This window comes from Chanos chanos, chromosome 2 (genome assembly GCF_902362185.1).
Source record: "Chanos chanos chromosome 2, fChaCha1.1, whole genome shotgun sequence".
In the NCBI taxonomy this organism is placed as follows: domain Eukaryota; kingdom Metazoa; phylum Chordata; class Actinopteri; order Gonorynchiformes; family Chanidae; genus Chanos; species Chanos chanos.
Window position 1 is genome coordinate 42,422,319 of NC_044496.1, and position 19,858 is coordinate 42,442,176.

At 41.2% G+C, this 19,858-nt stretch overlaps 2 protein-coding genes across 2 annotated transcripts; one reads left to right on the top strand and one right to left on the bottom strand.

Moving 5' to 3' along the window:
* Positions 1-753: 753 nt before the first annotated feature.
* polr1a (RNA polymerase I subunit A) lies at positions 754-12,847 on the bottom strand. The gene is made up of 34 exons (XM_030794322.1): positions 12,771-12,847; positions 12,242-12,446; positions 11,965-12,114; positions 11,701-11,808; positions 11,343-11,428; positions 11,153-11,241; positions 10,937-11,017; positions 10,678-10,783; positions 10,275-10,437; positions 9,919-10,095; positions 9,391-9,513; positions 8,905-9,132; positions 8,460-8,714; positions 7,953-8,144; positions 7,555-7,704; positions 7,024-7,207; positions 6,724-6,806; positions 6,374-6,532; positions 6,037-6,135; positions 5,797-5,949; positions 5,540-5,622; positions 5,202-5,367; positions 4,746-4,973; positions 4,352-4,566; positions 3,851-4,018; positions 3,454-3,589; positions 3,108-3,268; positions 2,849-2,978; positions 2,648-2,755; positions 2,207-2,458; positions 1,830-2,030; positions 1,508-1,625; positions 1,151-1,315; positions 754-967 (listed from the first exon to the last, which is right to left on the bottom strand). Exons 1-34 carry the CDS (start codon positions 12,845-12,847, stop codon positions 867-869), a joined length of 5,100 nt encoding a protein of 1,699 aa, XP_030650182.1. The 3' UTR covers positions 754-866.
* A 346-nt stretch (positions 12,848-13,193) lies between these two features.
* On the top strand, positions 13,194-19,779 carry ptcd3 (pentatricopeptide repeat domain 3). The gene is made up of 24 exons (XM_030765814.1): positions 13,194-13,282; positions 13,553-13,605; positions 13,691-13,733; positions 13,825-13,870; positions 13,983-14,051; positions 14,183-14,287; positions 14,385-14,508; positions 15,081-15,190; positions 15,600-15,676; positions 15,784-15,871; positions 15,963-16,023; positions 16,226-16,308; positions 16,400-16,544; positions 16,679-16,729; positions 17,006-17,095; positions 17,435-17,463; positions 17,594-17,700; positions 17,903-17,981; positions 18,074-18,164; positions 18,298-18,383; positions 18,697-18,845; positions 19,028-19,069; positions 19,289-19,447; positions 19,571-19,779. Exons 1-24 carry the CDS (start codon positions 13,194-13,196, stop codon positions 19,614-19,616), a joined length of 2,022 nt encoding a protein of 673 aa, XP_030621674.1. The 3' UTR covers positions 19,617-19,779.
* Positions 19,780-19,858: the final 79 nt, after the last annotated feature.

Sequence of the window (19,858 nt, forward strand, 5' to 3'; positions counted from 1 at the left end):
AACAACACTTACATTTCACTGTCACTAATCCAATACAAAACAAAATACAAAAATCACACTTAATTGATTACTGACCTATTCTCTGTAAATGATCATGGAAGTGGATCAGACCTGCAGTATCACATACATTGATAGATGCCTGTGTTCTGCAGACCAACTAGACAGCACGTTTTTAACATGAACATTTAACCTGATTTAGTTAGGGATTGTTCCTATTCATAGACAAAATGAAGTGTTGGGTTGGAGGAGAAATGGACCAAATTTAAGGAACACTGATCTGTAAAGCACATAGCGCAAGACATTATGGAAATATAAAATGGTAATATCCTACATTAACCTAATATCATCAGTGTGGAGTACAGTTAATTTGTTTATTTTCAGCAATCTGTGAGTTTTTTTTAACAGACAGTAAGTGCAGTCACATGAAAATGAAAACGGAATGCCTCCTCTGCAAAAATCAGACATCTACTGCTTCTCTAGAAACTCTGCTTCCTGTGTTACTAATGTATCCTTTGTAAGTGCAACCAATTTTAGCATATGCAATGTTTTTTTGTTTGTTTTTGAACATCTGGCCTTTTTAAGTTCCATTATCGGACTAACTTGACTGTCCTGGGGTTATACTGTGTGTCTTTGTGTCCCTAACAATAAAAGGTCTGTCAGCAAAACAGAATCCTCCCAATGTCATCAATGAAAAAGGCAGGCAACAGATCAAAAACATACATATTTAATATTGTGGACAGCAAAAGTCTTAGTTCATACACAGAATAAGCTCTCAGTTTTAACATGTGTGTCTGTTACAAGCATATCAGAGAACGGATATCTCATTTCCGCACGGTAAAAAAATCCTACACCAGGACTATTCAAGTCTATTGCAAAGGTTGCTTCAGATCAAAAAGTCCAGTTCCCCCTTTCACAACCTTGCCGACAACCAAACAAGCCGAGGGAGAGCACAGCTTATCACGGGAGCCTGTGAAGTGCAGACATACACAAGAAATGATTTGAAAAACTGAGAGGCAAAACCAACACATCAAAATATGATAATCACCTTTTTAGCTCAAGATTTTAAGCAGATGCTTTTATTGTTGTTATGCTGTTCTGACCAATTTTATCTTGATTATGAAAGTGTGGAAATTGGAGAGGACATACGCACCCAACATTGTGGCTTCCTTAAGAAATTTGTAGCTGGTTTCAAAGGTCATTTGTTGCAGTGGTGAGCTGTTGGACTGAATACCAAAACGGTTGAGTGGTTTGTACACTCCTTCAAAGCACATGTAGTCGGCCACTAGGGACAGGTGCCTTGGATCTACCTCAATACCTGTGCAGAGAAGATTGAGAGGTTTTTACCAGCATCCAGCAAACATGAATCTCTGAAGACTCACCACATACTGGGCTTCTTCACTTAAGCCTATACTAAAATGTCAACTTAGATGGAGAATATCTGGACCTCCATTTTATTCAAGTCAGGACTTTTCAGTTGTTGTCTGAGTAAAGAGTGACTGGAGTTTACCATAGACAGCAAAGACGTCTTTGATCTCCTTTTCTATGACTCTCAGGGCCACCTCAATGCCATACGTGTTGGCCATGGCATGGATCTCATTAGAGTACAGCCGATTCAGGTCAAGAATCTTAGGACACAAAAACGGAAACAAGGGCGTGATGCAGAGGGCAAAGCAATAACCATCTCTTCATCAACATGTTTTCATCTATGCATCACTTATAGAAACAAATGGTTCTTAACATCTCCCATCTAATCAGTATGCAGACTGATGAGTAAGTAAGTGGCTTAAGGACAGAGGTAATAAGAAACCACTGCTGAATACGGGACTCACATCACTGTGTTTAAACATTTCCTGCATGTTAATGCCCTCTGTGTTGAGCACCAGCTCCTTCTTGCCCTCTTTGGTGGTGACGTCATTGAGGAGGCAACGTGTTATGCCTTTAGTCTCCATGATCACTGCATTTTGGGCCTGCGAAGCCACTAGTGATGTGAGATCAAAGTGCACCTTGCTGACAGGTAGCACAAGTGTCAACTGGGGAGACAATGAGATAAAGAAATTACAAGCAAGTCCTTGAGTTTATATATACATACATTTTCAAAAAGGTGAAAAATGCTGCTGTTCTCCGTTAAAAGTATAAAAGGTTTAAATTCTGCATGTCTGTGTTTAAGTCCCATAAAAGTAGCTAAATTTACATCGACCGAGCGTACCTCACACCAGAGACCATTTTGGCTGTCGTATCGGTAACCCTCGATGCTAGAGCTGTGGTCCAGAACAGCATTGACTCTCATCCTGTCCTCTGATTGGCCTAGCTCTGTGGGGGACTCAGAAGAAGCTCCTGTGGCCGGTGGTGAGGCTCCTGTGGTCTCCTCATCAACGGTCTCCTCAGACTTTTCCTCTCTATCATCAGCAATCTCCTCTCCTTCATTATTCTCCTCATCCTCTTCACTTTCGTAGTCCACCTGCACAACAGCAGAAAGCCTATGAGACACAGTTCACCGACTGCAGGGCCATTCTTCCAATTTGGGTCGTTCAAATGCTCATTTTGTATGTGTAGAGTATAAGGGAATATGGCAAATATGACACTCCGAGAAAAGATTCAGTCATAGTATTTGTATAAGGACTTTTGGTTTCCTTTCTCAGTTCTATACCTCCTCCTCCTGGTTCACCCTCCTCTTCATATCCGAGGCATCAGCGTCACCCTCATTGGCCTCGTCATCCACAATCCCACCTTCCTCTGTATCCTCCTCTCCAGCGTCCTACAAAAGATTCCATCGCATTGTTGAGAGAAATTATTTGCATTACGGCATTACATATCCATGTGTTTCACATCTTAAAGGAGGGAACCCCACCTGTCTATCTCCAGAATCCCCTGTATCCTGATCCCCATCCCTCGCTGAGGCTTTGCGAGTATCCACGGCACTAAGGGATGCTAGCTTAGCATTCCGCTTCTTAATGGCCTCAAGCAGCAAACGAAAGAACCTGGACAATTTGTCCATGGCAGTACAAAGTCAAGAAATCATCAGCAATTCTCACAGTATTTCAAAGCAATCATTCTACTACAAAGTATCAAGAACGGGGCGTTATTGACAGCATCGCCGGGTGGGCTACCTGTCCTCCATGTAGCGGAGAATCTGTTGGGGCGAGAGCATCTTATCCTCTTGGTAACGTTCAGGAGGCAGGAAGTGGAAGGTGAGGGTGAAGACTCGCTTCTTCTGGCTTAGACTCCCTTCAATCCTTAGCGTCTCCTTCACGTCCAATTTGTGCAGGACCTAGGTTCAAATTCAACCATGACCTTCAGAACTCCCAAATCCACCCACATTTTTCACATTTAATTTACATATCCAGCACTATCTGCCACGCACTGACAGATATAATATGTTGGTGTTGTTCAGCCCATCACATCACAGAACTATATCTTGCTACCTATATCATTTGGAATAAAGTCAACACTCACTTCTGCCAGGCACACACGTGTGAGCTTCTTCTTCAGGCTCTTAACTCGCTTCACAGCCATTTGGTTGTTTAACACTGGAATGCTCATCATGGGTGTCTTGATGTTGGAACTTGCAACCATGAGGATTTCTCGTAATCTAAGAGTGACATAAAGTGTGATTCATGTCGGCAGAAAAAAATTATGACTACTAACAACGTCGAGATTTGCCATACTATGGCTTCATCATATGCACAATCCTCTCTCTAACTTGATCATCATATAAATCAGTGGACTAAAATCCTTCAATGTTTATCTAAAAACAAGAGGATCTTTACTGATGGAAAGTTCATCCTATTTTCCTGCTCTAGGAGCAAAACGCTGTTGGTGTAACAGTTTTTGTATGTTTGAGCATGCATACCTGGGGATTCCCAGAGTGACATTCATCTCTCCTCTGCCGGCAAAGTGGAAGGTGTTGAGTGTCATCTGAGTGGAGGGTTCACCGATGCTCTGGGCGGCCAGCAGACCCACTGCCTCTCCAGGGTCACAGAGGGCGTGCTGCCACTTCAGCTGCAGTAACTGTCTTAATCTGGAGAGCACACGTTCAAAGACGGCTCAAAGGCATTTGCAGAACAGGTATAAATCATCATACAAACATCAGTGTGGTTTACATCATCAAACTACATCACTGAAAATACAGCGGAGGAGGAGAGGACATGCTATAGATGAAGATTTTTTTTTAAAAAACTGTTTTGGGCTATTCAGTCTTCTATATTAGCACTCAGACAATAACATAAGATGAGACTTTTCGGAGATTTAAATATCAAGGAAACCAAAGGAAAACTCTAATTGTATATTAAGGATTCTGATCTCTTTGAGGCTACATCGCCCGTCTTTTCTACCAACATGGAAAGATACTCACCTCTCTGTATGAAGGTCTCCAGGGCATCCATTATGGTCCTGCTTGACATTACACTGGCTGAGGTAAGACTCAATGATGGAGTCAAAAGTTTCAGAAATAGAGCCAAAGGTGATGTCTGGTCGGTGGGTGGTCAAACAGGGGTCTGGGCAGCGGGAGGCCTTCTTAATGTACTTCATCTGACCGGCCTCATCCAGAGATCTCCATCTCTCCAGCAGCTAAGAAAAAGGTACAGCACTTTAGACTTCTTTCAGTCCAAGAGTTTGGGTAAAAAGCAAGCTGAGAAGGTAAGTTCTGAAAGTTGAACAGAAAGAGTGAAAGTTCCACATAACATTTTAAACAACCTGATTACAGGCTGTTAAAGTTTTTGAGGACCAATAGTGATATGATTCAGTACCTGAAGTGTGGCTGTATCCCTGCCGTTGTTTAAGTCATTCAGCTGGTCCTGAGTCCGGGATTTCATCTTTCCTAGTTTCTTCTGGGAGAAAAGGAGGAAAGCGCCTTGTCTGGGAGACACATGCTCATGCTTGGCCTTCCATTTTCTAATGGCGTTAAAATGTTGGACTGCAGCCTGTGTGTCCAGTCTGGCAAGGACTTCATCCAAACACTTGGATTTTCTGATGACCTAAACAACACATGTTTACACTCGTTGTGTAATATGATATGTGCATGACAGTTCTAAATTTTCAAAAAGATACAAGTAGTACGAAGAGAAATAGCTATAAATTAAGATGAAGTGAAAAATATCCACCACATTTTAATGTAGTTTTTTTTTTTAAAATGTAAATGCAATATGTGATAATGGAGACAGTGCTAAGAGTAAATCCAAATGCATCTGCAGGGCAGTTCCTACCTCATAGTTGTCTTTAATGAAAGGAAACTGGCGGGGTTGCAGGAACTGAGTCTTGGGGATGTCCAAGCCGTCCTCTCCATAAAGGAACTGGACTACACTTCCATCACTGTCTCGCACCGTCAGGTCATACTGAACCACCAGACCCTCCAAGTGCTTTATGACACACCTACACATAATCACAACACACACACAGACAACACTCAAATCTCTCTCACATTCTGACTTTGAGTGAAATGAATTCTGATTCTCTCACTTCAGGCCACGATGCGACTGACTAAAGTTCAGTTACAGTTTCAGGTAACAGAGAGAGGTACTGGTTGATCTGTCTGTAGTCTCACCTCTGCAGGTAGCCTGAACGACTTGTTTTGACAGCAGTATCTACAAGACCCTCTCGCCCTGCCATACAATGGAAGAAGAACTCCTAAAACATATGAAATGGGGCAAAAAAATCTTGATTAATATTCAATTGTGCACTCTTTTCTATAAACACTACATCTAGACACGAAGGTATACCAAACTGGCTAACACGAACCAAAAGCCATTAACGACTGTGTAGTTTCTGAAATAAGCTCCAAACATCCAATAAAGAACGTACCGGAGGCTGGATCCCAGTCAAGAATCTGCCGGAGACAAAACCTCCAGATCGGGGCGCTGGGTCATAAGGCTGAAAGCAGGGCAGTGATTTTCCAGAAGGCATCAGTGGAGGTCGTCGACCTTCCAGTTCAATCTGACCCAGCAGACAGGAGATCTGCAAGGACACAACAGTATCTCTTTAATTTGTTTTGCAACATGAGTACATGTGTACAACTCATCACGGAGCAGTGAACAGAATTACCTGCATAGTGTTCACAGTAGAACCTTTGGCTCCAGACTGAACCATAAGCTGAAGGTTATTCTCAGGGAAGGAGCGATGCAGACCCAGGGGCATGCAAACCTAGAAGCGCAAATGCCACAAAACAGCATGATTTCCAAAACTATCAAGGGCATAGGAAGCTTCCTTAACTCCATTAAACTTGCTGTACATGAACCAAATGGAAAAGAACCTCAAGGAAGAGGGACAGGAAAGAGAGAGGGATGAAAAAGGAGGAGAAGGAAAGGAAAGACTGGAAGTGTCTATGTTGTTAGTTTTAACTATATACAGAGCATGGGAACAGCTAAAGTGATTATTGTACCTTGTTAATATTGTTGTTGACTTGGTTGACTTCCTCCTTAAACTTCAGGTCAACCATGTTGAAATCACGCTGGTCTGGACTGAGATGAGCATCTTGCCAACGGTCTCTGGCTTCACTCTCTGTAGCAGTAGCGGGCAAGTTGAAAGCTGCTTTAAGAGCCTGAAACACACACACAACATGAGAACGTAGTCCAATTACAGCACTAATGAAATTACAGAATTCACAAAAAAAAAAAAAAAAAACCCTCTCTGGTTGGGAACAATATAGGATGTGAAATTGTGGCATTAAAGAAGGCAACATGTTGATGCACACATTTAAAAAAGCTTTAGAGACCATCATCATCAACTAACCTTCGCACCACATTTGACAGATTCTTTGATGATCTTTCTTCTTTGTTTGTTGGCACCACGTTTCACTAAAATGTCTTCCACACCTGCCAGAGACAGAGAAAACACAATGATTTAATCACTTATCACTGATCCTCAATACCCTGTTTCATGTGCATGCTTCAGGAACCATGAAACTGAACAGAAGTTACATCTACAAGGCACTGCTCAACTCCAAGTCACAATGACTAGCAATCATTTTCTAAGTTTCATGTAACAGGCACAGGTTGCCACTGCTCGACCAGTCAGTCAGTGGGCTCTTACCCAGGGTGAAGCCTCGGTATAACTGCAGGTAGGCAGTGAAGAGGCGTGCCAGGCAGCTGAGGAGTTTCCCGCTGGTCTCTCCTCCATATAGCTCATAACAACAGTGCACCAGACCATACGCTGAACTACCATAGTGAGCCTTATCCAGCACCCCGATCAGCAGCTCTCCCTGACGGATCAACACCTGAACAAAACCACATTAAACAATCAGCAGTTCTGCAGTAAACACACTGTACACACCTAAAGGAGAGCAGAGGGAAAAGAATATAAAGAAAATAACTTTAATATTGGAGCCTTTAATCTTTTTTGAAATAATCTACTCTCTCTGGCTGTATTGCTGCTGGCCTCACTATTAGTATGGGAGATAATAGCAATAGTCTCGCATGACTGCTGTATTTTTCGAAGAGCAAGGTATTCCCACGGGACTTGAGTGCAAGGATAATTTCATGTCTTGGCAAAGCTGAACAAGACCTCTGTGAGCTCACTAAATGCGATGCATTAGTGTAGACAGATGTCGGCAGAGATGGTCACCTTAGAATCACACATGGTATCAGGTTGGTAGTCAGGTACAGGGCGAGGTGTTTCCTTCACCCAAGCCTTACTGGGGATCTTTGCGTTCCCATTCAAGTTCAATGGGATATGGTTCTCTGGGATGACATTGAGCAAAAGTGTAGACACAACCTACACAGAGAAGAACGAGATATCAGGATTTATGAAACATGAAAAAATGCCAACTCACACTCCAATGGAAAAAGGTCCCAAATAGTGCCCCATTGCTCCATTTTTCACACAAGAAATGACAAAGCAAAACTGACCCTTCAATCTGTGTTCTTTTAATCGAAACGAACACCCACATCACTTTTTCATGATGAGAGTCCTTAAATAAGCAGCAGTATTTTCCAGAATAAAAGTACACAGCACACAGTCACCTGTTTGCCAGTCCATAGAGGGTAAGGCTTAAGGATGGCAGGAGGAAGCATTTTCACGCGGCCGGACTTGTCTGTTAGGCCTCTGTAAACCAGCTCAGTGTACTGGTCTCGTGAGAAGAAGCAGTCTCTGATTGTCATGTTGGTGCCAGAGACCATATGGTCCTGGATAAGGCCAGCCAACGGCTTCCCATCCTGAAAACAGTGGAGTACAATATCGGTTGAGAAACCTAGTTCCTTCAAATTGATGTAGACAACTCAATTGGTGACTTAAGAGACATTTCAAACATCACTATGGGTTTCGTTGTGTCTGAACCATGAGTAAGTCTTGTAAACCTTTTCTATGAGGTGGACAACATCCATATTTTGCACATCTTACGTAAAGACCATTTCAGCAATCAAAACATTACGGCTGTAACAGTCAAGCATTTCCATTTTTATATTAAGAACTTTCCGTTTCCACTCGGAAACAAGCGTTCCACATTTCCTTCCTCATGGGAGGAAACTCACCTTAGGCACCAAATACTGTTGATCTGTGCTAACTAGCATGTACGCTTCAGCTCTTCCCAGTTCACTTTGCGGGAAATGTGCATTCATCTCATCTCCATCAAAGTCGGCGTTATAGGCCTTGCAGTTGGCATAGTGCAGCCGCAGCACCTTCTCCCCGGGGAGGATGCGTGCACAGTGGGCTTGGATGGAGGGGCGATGCAGGGTGGGCTGTCTGTTCAGAAGAAGTACATCCCCATTCTTAATATGCCGATTCACCTGGACAGAACAGGCAGAGGTGGGTCGTTAACGTTTCCAAGTACTAGAACAACTTTAGCTGAAAACTTGCAAATGTCTTGGTTCCTACAACCAAGACATTTTGTAGGATATTGAAGTCCATTTATAAAATGTGACCATAAAAAGAAGTGATGAATTTGGCTTTCTTCGACAGTGTTTCTGAGATACTTACAATCTTCATGGGAATCTTCTGTGGGCCAGTGCTGGGGGTAAGAAGTTGCTTAGCGATGGCCTCTCTCTGGGTGACGTTGATGCTGCTGAGGATGGTTCGTGAGCCATCCTCATTGATGACCATAGAAGCTCCAGGGTGAACGTTGGGCCCATTCAGCACCGCCTGCCTCAGTTCCTTCACATTCCATGGGGTCACAGGCTGAGGGTAGGTCAGCTTGGTAGCAAACACCTAGAAAAACGGTAACATTTTAAGACACGTCAAAGATACTGCAATGTAATGTGGCATCAATTTGTCCATAGTTAAAATCAAAATACATTTTTGTAGACTTTATTTTTTAAATGAAAGACAGCAGTTTATTGTCTGCAAGCAAATAAAATTGTCTGCAAGCACAAACAAAAAATGTAGGTAATAATACAAGCAAGCGTACATGTAACTTAGTTGATATCTAAAGAGAATATAAACACTAATATTATGAACAGGTTTTACCATGGGTATTCCAATCTCATTGGTTCCAATGTACATGTCCGGGCAAATGACTGATCGAGCCGCATAATCCACACGCTTTCCCATCATGTGTTTTCGGAACAAGCCTTCTTTTTTCTCTAAGATCTGAAAGAAATTGCATATATGAAATGCTGGCTGGTCAATGATGTTAGCTAAAACAAACTAAACAGAATTATGAAATAATGAAACTTACAATACATCACAGATTAGTTGCAAAGAAATAGCATGTACATGAGTAATTAATGAGAGGTACTCCGGGACGCTCGACTCAAAGGCGCACGACAACAAAGCGTTTCTCTAACACACAAGTTAAGCAACTTAACTTCGCCATTTAGCACTGAATCAAGTCTGTCTGTCCTGAGCTGAAACACAAATGTGCAGCATGGTGTATCCACAGGAATGAAACTGGGAAATGCTGCTTTATTAGAGGACACCACAAGCACTTCAATAAAGCATGAAACACTGCTGAAATACATCCACTACCAAAGAACAGAACTGTCACACACTGACCTGACGAATGCCAGGAAACTTTTCAGTCATTAGTTTGTCCATGTCGCTGTCAAACACGATATTAACATGACTCTGAAGCCGGATCCACATGTTGTAAAGCTTGTCTGTGAGTGTCTGCCCAGGAATTCCTGCCAAGAATGCCTGGTCCGTCTGCTTGGAGTCCACTGCCTCATCAGACTGCAAAAAATAAACCAAAAACAAAAGCACGTTATAACTAAAGCGCAACATACCATGTGACCAAATTGCACACTTACTTTAAATACATGGGAAAGAAAAATCATTACATGTTTTGTTTGATTCATCTTTTGTAGTCCACATTCGCCATTCACCCATTCAAAGGAATCACAATGACTCACTTCATTTATTTCCGTCTCAGTGCCTTCGATCTCCTTGGCCTTCTCAGCAGCTGTGATCGCTAGCAGTTTCTGGATCACTGCATTGTCCTTCATCACCGCCTGCATGTTCACTGTCTGCCCATTGGTAAACATCTGGTCTCCAAGACGATTGATAGGCCGGTACCTATTCAGCCCATAAAAGATTCATACACTCTTCAAGCACAACTGAAAAGTCACACTATACACACTGATTTCTACACACTGAAGAAAAAGACTTGTATGAGAGAGAAGTGGGATACACTGACATCTGTAAGTCTGTGTATGGATTTCAGAAAAGCTCCGTTTGGATATTTAGCTCTGAAATGTCTCTTACGGTTAGTGAAGATTAATCCTCCAATCAGGGACACATCGTTAGAGATCTTACCTGCATGGAGGAACCACCAGAAGTTCTAAGAAGAACACATCTGGTTTAAAACCATCTTGAGGATCCCCTGTATCCAGTCCTGAGAACAGGCGTTTTAGAAAGAAACCTGAAAAAGAAGAATATTGGCTATTTCACAATCTGACTTTTATTACATGATAATTACTATGATTTCTTGTGTGTGCTGATATTTCAAGTTTGCGTTTCAATTGTGTTTAAACATGAATGAATAACGTGAATGCTCTGATCTTGTGCCTTTCACCTTCTTTCTCCCAGAGTTTGGTAATATGCTGTTTGGCCATGCTTGGGGTTAGGTAACCTCGTTTACCAGCCAGAGGGTCATCTGGGAAGAGCAGAAAACAATAGCTTCTTGTTCAACACAAACATAATGCTACTACAGAGACATAATCTCTGACCGATTATGCTGGCAGTTCAGTGCATGGGCTCTGTTAGGAGGAAAATGGAGCATTTTACTCACCATCTTTCTCTCCAGAATTTCCTTTAGACAGGGGCTGTGTGACAATAAGTTTGCTATTGTGCTCTTTTCGTACCACTGACCTTCCGATCCTGTTTGACAATAATTCCACATCAATGAAACGCTCATCAAAGTGTAAAGTAAAAAATTCCAGAAAGGAGAAATCCAACCAAAGTGGGAGTCTTGGGCTTACTTGCAGTAGGGGCATTTCCTTGAGATCATATGGACTCTCCAAAAGCTGTTAATGAGGCTGCTTTTCAACTCACACAAATGTTTGATCTGCAGACAGCAAATAAACATATGTAAGGACAGAGACTCACCAAGCGAGTGAAGAAGAACTATGCTTATTTAACAAATGTATAGTGCACAAGTCAAAAGAGCATAACAAATGTATATTAGCTATACGAGTGTATGAAAAACAGGGCGAAAAATTTGTGTAGAACAATGAGACCAGATCTAAAAATCTTACCCACTCACACATTAAATTTAAAAAACCGATTTGGTTTTAAGAGAGATTTAAGATGGAGGTGAATGTAATCATTGTTACACACCGGTGCACTGTTCTTTCTGCCCTTGTTGGCTTTAATAATAGGAGCACAAAAATCATCCAAAACTTCCCGGATGTCTTCACCAGATGCTTGAGGATTGCCTTCCAAATGCTTTGAAAGGCATGAGAATAGTTTGACATGAAAAAAAACAAACAATAATGAACAACATAAATCTCAGTAATATTTCCTGTTGAGAGCTTTTTATAAGCATGCAAAGAAGCTCATTCAGGTAGTCATCACTGCTAAATACTCATGCTTGTTACTCACCTGATTGAGTACATTTTCCAGCTCATAAACCTCTTTTAGTGCTCCTATATCTAACAGCTCCAGCTGGTGCAACAGCAAGTGAATGGAAGCCCTAGTGCAGTTCAGCATATGACATGCCAGACAGGAGCCCCGAACAAGCAAGTACAGTTTCTGCAAACCAGCACAATAAAGAGGTTATAGTGGTACTAAGATATGATCAATACATTACATCAATCACACCCATCCTTGTGAGATAATGATTTATACTTCTTAGTTCATATGCTTTAAGATAACTCACATCAAAGAAGAGGGGGTTGTAAACTGGTAAGGGAAGCTCAATGTGTCCAAAGTGCCCTGGACAACTGTTGAAATCCTGCATGCAGGTGGTACAGACTTCTTTGGAATCAGATGGACCCAGAGAAAGATCGTAGAGTCCGTTGGGGGCAGCGCTACCCACAGCATCTAGGAGTTGAGGATTTGTGATGTTCTTGACGCTCAGTTTCCTGTTGTTTAAAAAGACATGACTTAAATCCAGCATCCCAACTTCATGACAGGTCATAAACGAATGATCACAGTTTGTGGAACTAACGGCAACAGTTACTACTCGTTAAAACACTCATATAGCTACCGATAGCTTTGCCTCTGTACCCGACAGGCGGTAGAAAGTGGCAACAATCTCGCATTGAAGTAGAATACATGCATGGCAACGTCAAGATACTTTGACTAGCTCTCTAGCATGCGTCTATCTTTAACTACAGGTGGAGAAGCGTTCTAAAGCAGCTTGTTTAAGTTTAACAGAACACAATACCAATTATTATTAACATTACCTTATTTCTTTGGAGGAATACATGCCAAATGATATGCCCTCCAAGCGCCTCCATGGTATCTCTTTCGTAAAAAGCATTTTTCAGGTGAATGCCTGCTGAACTACACATAAATTTTAAGCAAGATCCACATTTGTATATTGCACATGTGTTTGGCCGTCGAACTCTGTAACACGTGGGTTTGAACGGACAATACCATATAATCAGCAAATACGGAAATGAAAAGCTGAGACTAGGATCTCTGGGTAACCATTTGATCACAGACAGATGAAAAACACAAAATAGTAAAACAGCAATATTAGGAAAACAATTTTCTGCATTTAGGACTATTGTATACTAACAATCTATAAATAATAAAAGTCACTCCCCAAATGAAAATATACATGGTATGCTCTTACCCAGAATACACCTCGATGCAACGCCAAAATGGCGTCCTCCTGTGCATACTTAGGGCGTCAGATATGTAAGGCTACTAGAATTCTTTACATTAATTTGGAAAAAGAATGGCAGCGGAGGTAAGATTTGCTTAAAAGCAATAGTTTGTTTGCTGGTTATGAAATATTCGTATTGTCTAATTTCTGTCAGTGTCGTAATGAACCCTGAAGGCACTGGTGCCTGCACAAGAGGTCACTCCAAGGGGCTGTGCATAGTAGTTACCTAGTTTGTGAGTTCAGTGCTTAGATTATCCAGGCAGCTTATTACAGTGCTTTTTTTTTTATGCCACCTGCCGAGTAATTGCATTAACATGTACGATGTATCGCTTACACCTTATTGGGCATTCACAGGACTTTCGGGCAGTGGGCTGCATTATGTCAGCAGGCTGAAAGCGCCGCACAAGGTACTTGGTTGGCTAGAAAATATTTGTTATTTTGTTTTACATATATGTCCCATGATCTAATGGTGTATTTTAACCAACGCTCTAGTGGGGTCCGCAGAGGAAATCGTCCTCCCGAAAAAGAAAACTTGGTATGTTGTTTTAATGCGATGCTTTGATAAACTCTTTAACAGTAGCGCCAATTGAACTTTGCTTATTTAATTCTCCCTTTTTTTGTGACAGGAGTAAAGAAGCCGTATTACAAGCACTCGCTTCCACTGTTAATAGGGTATGTCAGAATTATCACATGCATGTATGTGTACCCAGATATGCATGTTCTGAATTCGTCTGAGATCTGTATAGCCATTAATGAAATGTGTGGACGCATATTTTCTTTTCAGGACCCCACAGCCGCACATTACACGTTTCAAGATGACCCATACCTCACTCCACGAACTTCTGGAGAGTTTGTGAGTGATGACAGCAAATAAGACATATCATTTCAGTTTGTATGAATGTATTTGTTAATAGCTGACTCTGTACTTTGTTCTTATGTATTACCATGTACAGTCTTTTGTTTACAGCCTTTTTTCCTCTACAGAAACTGTACTCCCTGTCCCTGGAATCAGGCAGAAATGCGGCCAAATACTTTGTTAACACTTACCCAAAATACTTCCAGAAAGACTATGCAGAACCCCATATTCCTGTGAGTATTTTTGCAGGCACTGTTGTATTGTAGAGGGAAGCAACTGTATTTCAGTTGAGAGGAACTGATTTTTTCCCCCCAAAAATCATTTTCTTAGTGTTTGATGCCAGAGACTGTGGAGCTGCAGATTGAAGATGTGTCTGAAGCTGCACTTATCGAGCGGATAAAGCTCAGGAAAGTCAAAGCTGCAGTGGACATGTATGATCAGCTGGTGCAGGCTGGTAAGTACACCACAAAGAGTACAGTGCTCTCCTACTTGACTTCAGATTTTCAACTACTCATCAAGATTCTGGGATATTTTCCCCCGAAGATAGAGAAGACAAACCATTTATTATACTTGCTCATGAATTATCGTACTTGGACAAATTGTGACAAAATACACTGTTTTTATGTCATACAATCACATAAAGCAGATATTTAAGTCAGTCACAGGAAGCACATATAGTTGGGTCATATTAAATGTGTTAACTCTGGTGTCATAGCTAAAATCCTGGTTTAGCCTTCAGCATCCTGGTATGATAGCAGTCCCTTACTCCCAACTTTTCTTCTTTTTTTCTTTTTTCTTTTTTTGCTTCTCATCAAGTAGCCTATATATGTTGAAAGCTAGACACTGCTTGCAGACATGTCTCTCCATGCTGATCAGAAATTTACTTTGATACTTGGTAAAGTGTTTTGGCCATCAAAATACGTCTGTGTGTGTGAACAATGCATTTCATGTTTCATTATTGATTCACGGGTGCAGTGTGATTGTATCAGCTCACATGGAGTCACTGATTGTGATTAAACTTTCTAGGCACCAGTGTGTCAGTGGAACTCACCAATGATCTATTAGATCTGATCTGTGTCTATGGTGACCGGGATCCGCTGCGGGAGGACACACCAGAGCAGGGGACCGAGGACATGGTGAGGCCAGTTGCACTACAAAATTTACACTGGATTTACCCTACAGACTAAGGGACATAGAAGGAACCCATCATATTGAATGTAAAAAGTCAGTTACTGAAATATAAAAATAAACCTATACGTCTAGGGCTTGATGAGAAGATTAAAATAAACCACATTGTGGACTAAAATAAAGATTTGGTTGCTTTGAAATAAATCTGCATGTGACAAGTACAAGTCCATAAACTACTGAAGGAAATCACTCAGGATACATGAAAGAAATGAGCTCAATCGTAACATACTTTGCCCACGATATCAAGTAATTATTCAAACATTTATGAACATGTCAGTTGTGTGTTCCAGCTAACAAACATAATGATCTAAATATGTTTACCGTACTTGCTTTTCGTCTTATTTCGTCCTTTGTTAGGAGGACCTTTCAGGTGATCCTCGAAGGAAAAAAGGAAGGCCACATAGAGCCTCTGACGTGCTAAAGGTAGTCTGGAGGTGAGCTTCTCCTTAAAATGTTACCAGTCCATTTCAATTAAATTATCCACCCATAAATCCCCTTCAGATTTAGAAAGGCAAAAGTGTATTAAAGTATTTTTCTACAGGGAGAATAATAACGCAGAGAGGATCTTCAGTTTGATGCCGGAGCCAAACACACGAGCGTACAGTGCATTGATCAGAGGCATGGTTAAGGTAAATGTTCAGACATTATTTTAAATTACAGGCTCGCTCACATGGATGTGTCCAGATTTATGTCAGTTCATGTCCTTAATTCCATCCTCAGTATGGTGCTTACGCAAAGGCCTTCAACACCTACACTGACATGCTGAACAATCGACTGACTGGTGAGTTTAAACTTTTCCTCGCAAAAGTGTAGTTTGCTTGTTACTACCATTTGGTGGTGTGTTCTGCTGACTTGTGTAGCTTTTTACAAAAAGCAATCGATCACACATTTATAGTTCAGCAAAAATCTCTCAGACTGTTGCTTTTTTTTGATACCTCAGTTTCCTTTAAGTTTCACCAATGTCTTGGCGTCTTGTCCGACAGGTGACGTGCACATCTTTAATGCCTTGATCACTGCCGCACCAGAAGTGCGTGAGAAATATAATGAAAAATGGGACCTGATTGTGGTAAGTTTGGAGCGATAACCTCTATCACAGGTGTATTGTGTAGTCCGGTGTTGGTTCCTGAAGTCTGACTGTGTGGTTGTCTGTCCTCCAGGAGCTGTTGAGGCAGATGGCTGAGCAGAAGGTGAACCCAAACCTGCTGACGTTTAACGCTGTACTCAAATCCCTGCGACGCTGTGGCTCGTTGGCCAGAACCCAGGCCTTCCTCATCATCAGTGAGATGAAGGCTCTCGGAATCGGTATGCCTGAACACAATTTCATGTTAATGTAGATTTTTTTTTTTTATGCAAGTCAAAGTAAAGCTAATGAGCAGAAATGAAATGATTGTTTTGTTGATAATTATGTGACCTAAAGATTTATTTTCTTACTGTAGTTCCCAGTCTTGCCACATATAGCCATGTCCTGGGCATTTTCTACAAAGCAGGTAAAAAAACAAATGTCACTGAATATATTGTGAAGTTCTATGTCACTGTGTAACTTTGCTGCCTCCCCAGCTAGGTTTCAACGTCTTATTTATTTGCTCATAGCTTTGAGTATAACTGCAAATGTTGTACATATTGCCTGAGATATGTAGTGTTGTATTGCTTCCAACTGCCAGCACTGTAACCTTTCAAACAGTCTGAAAAGATGAGTTCTCTCCCTCTGAGCTGAACGAGGGTTAGTCATCTGTTCACGGCAGTCTTCATCTTTCTCTCTGCAGCCTCCCCAGCCGCAGGCAATACAAATATTTTACAGGACGTGATGAATGAGGTGTCGGGAAAGAGCTTTGTTGCCCAGGATCCAGACGATGGTACAACCAGTACTCGTTGTTGTCAACATAGTGAATATAGTTCTTTCTGGTCTGTCCAAATTTAGGGGAATGCTGTTTTAGATGAGTATAATTATAATCCCCCTTTGCTTTGATTTGAAATTACGTGGACATTACAGGTTCAGGCATTTCAGGATTTTGCTAGACAATATTTATTATTCATTTGTAAAGAGAGGAGTTTTTCTATGTCTGACTAAATATCCATCCATTTCTCATGTGTTATATTTTGATGTATGACACTTAAGGCTCACTGAAGTTACTTTAATCCAAGGTCTTACGGAAAAGATATATATATAAAAAATCTCTTCATTTGTTTTACAGTGTCTTTCTTCATGAGTGCCATGAGAATTGTAAGTACACTTAAACCTGGCTTGACCTTTGCTAGAGCATTTCCTCAGTAGCCATTCACAGCACATTGTAAACATACTTCATAGCCTGTTGTCAAATGCCCGTGGATCTGACAGAATCCTGTCCCAACAGTGCCTGGACACTAAGGACATGGAGCAGGCTTACAGAGTCCACAGTCTGCTGAGTGTAGGAGAAAACTGGAGGTTGCTGGGAGATTCTTTTCAGCAGAGCATCTACTAGTGAGTTCTGTACAAGCTGATTAGAACACTTTGTTTGGTATGCTTTTTAATCTAAGTTTAGTTTAAGTTTAAGTGATAGCACACACACACTGTGAACAATTTGTGTTGTAATACTTTCTGTCTACATTTCTGCAACAGAAGAATTTATCAGGTGCAAAAAAATGTTTCTGGTCTCACCTGTGTATCTCTGATGTTTGTTCAGCGGGCGATTTTTCAACCTGTTGTGCATGATGGAGAATGTAGATGTCGTGCTGAAGTGGTACAGAGAACTTATTCCCTCCGTAAGTGGGCATATAAACACAATGATCCAGTTCCGATTACTGCCAGCTGGAGGAAAAGTATATGACTGACTGTGTAACATTTTTACCCACAGCTGTTCTACCCCAATTCTCAAGGAATGAGAGATTTGCTTCAGGCACTTGACACCGACAACAGACTAGACCTCATCCCAGAAATATGGAAAGGTAGAATCCAACTTGACTTTGACATTTCACAAACTGTCTCATTTTTGTTTAACATGACGACTTTGCTGAGTCTGAAAGGAAATGTGAGACTGTTTTATCTTTTACATGATTTCCATTACTGCCGTTCTTGTAGATGTCAAAAAACTCGGCCACGACAATAAGCCTGATCTAGTGGAGGAGATACTGGCCCTCATGGCCAGAGAAAAACAAAGCCCTGAGGTGAGCCCTCATAACTTGCACTTGTACTTTTCTTGAACATGTAACATCAGGCAAGTGGTGTGTTCTTTTATATGGTAATGTGGAAAGAAAAGCCTGTTGTTGTTTTTTTAGCAACTTCTCTTGGCCACCATGAATTTTGATTGGGTCAAAATTGGACTATTAGTCACCCCACTAGTAATGTGAAGTACCTCATTTGTAAATACTGTGCGAACAACAAAAAAAACCCTCTCAGGAAAAGGAGCACAACTTCAGATTGGCATGAAGTAGTTAAGAATAAGCTGGATGTGTTAAGTGTGTTCCCTATTCATCACAGGTGCAAGAGTCTTTTGCACAGTGTGCCCTGGATGTGAAGAGTGTGTACACTCAGAGTGAGCGTGGCAAGGTTGTTTTGGGATGGACGGCCAGCTCCCTGAGCAACATTACCTCCATTCTCCTGGCTGCCCAGAGGAGACAAGAGGCCTGGTAAGAGCTCCACTGAAAGTGGTGGAGTTAGGGAGTGAATTTGTGCTCCTTTTTTTTAAATTATTATTTACCATTTGTTCTTTAGGAGTTATGAAAATGGTAGATATTTGATAACAAAAACTGTGGTTCAAGGTTTTCATTTTTAAAGTCAGAGACTGTAGCACTGTTTCTGTTCCTTTTAGGGACATGTTAAAACTCTTCCAGGACAACAACAGAGTTCCTACGTAAGTATGACTAGCCTCAGATTTGTTATATGAGATTTCAGTACAGTTGTTTACTTTTCAAATATGTAATTGGCCCAGTAGAAGCACTAGACATAAGGGTGTATTAGAAGTATTCTGAGGAAAACTAACAAAGATTGAAGAGATTCAGCTTTATTTATTAAGCTAAGCCACTCAGTGCATGAATGAAACATAACTGGATGTTTTTGTGGTCTGGTCCAGTGAGGATTTGATGATGGAGTTCTTGACTTGCATAAAGGAGAGCCGTGATGTGCAGCAGGCTGTAGAGTTGGTGCAGATATCAGCCAGTTTTTGTCTCCCCATCACACCTAAACTCATTGACAGGGTGCAGCAGGAGTTTGAGCTGTCTGAAGAACAAAAGTAAGATCTCTTCATGACTCAACTGAAGACATTCTGTTCGTGACGGTGTTCTTTATTGGGACACAAAGACTTTCTTTTTTTAACATGATTTTCATCTTCTCACATGGTTTGTTTTTGTATTAGGAATGCTTTGTCAGAGCTGGGAGCCTCAACAGACATCCAAGTGTGAGAAGCAGGAAGAAAATTCAAGCTACAGACATTTTCTACTGTGTGGGTCCATAACTGTCTGAACACGCTTGGTGTACAGTCAAATTCAGCATAACTCAAGTCCTTGTGTTGCTCATCTTTCATTGAAATGTGTTTTCCTCAGAATGTAAAATTAAAAATTATTCTGGAAATACATGTTTACTGATTTGTCTTGTATTATAATCCGATTAATAAATGCTGCATTGTTACATTTATTTTAAGTTA

Excerpts from the sequence above, each read along its gene's own strand:
- polr1a (XM_030794322.1), bottom strand. The coding sequence starts at position 12,847 with ATGCTTTTTACGAAAGAGATACCATGGAGGCGCTTGGAGGGCATATCA. Across the intron at positions 12,115-12,241 it reads ACAACCCCCTCTTCTTTGAT|AAACTGTACTTGCTTGTTCG; the intron begins GTGAGTTATCTT and ends GCTGGTTTGCAG. Across the intron at positions 9,133-9,390 it reads ATGAGATTGGAATACCCATG|GTGTTTGCTACCAAGCTGAC; the intron begins GTAAAACCTGTT and ends CCGTTTTTCTAG.
- ptcd3 (XM_030765814.1), top strand. The coding sequence starts at position 13,194 with ATGGCGTCCTCCTGTGCATACTTAGGGCGTCAGATATGTAAGGCTACT. Across the intron at positions 13,871-13,982 it reads TCGCTTCCACTGTTAATAGG|GACCCCACAGCCGCACATTA; the intron begins GTATGTCAGAAT and ends TTTTCTTTTCAG. Across the intron at positions 18,165-18,297 it reads CATCCCAGAAATATGGAAAG|ATGTCAAAAAACTCGGCCAC; the intron begins GTAGAATCCAAC and ends CCGTTCTTGTAG.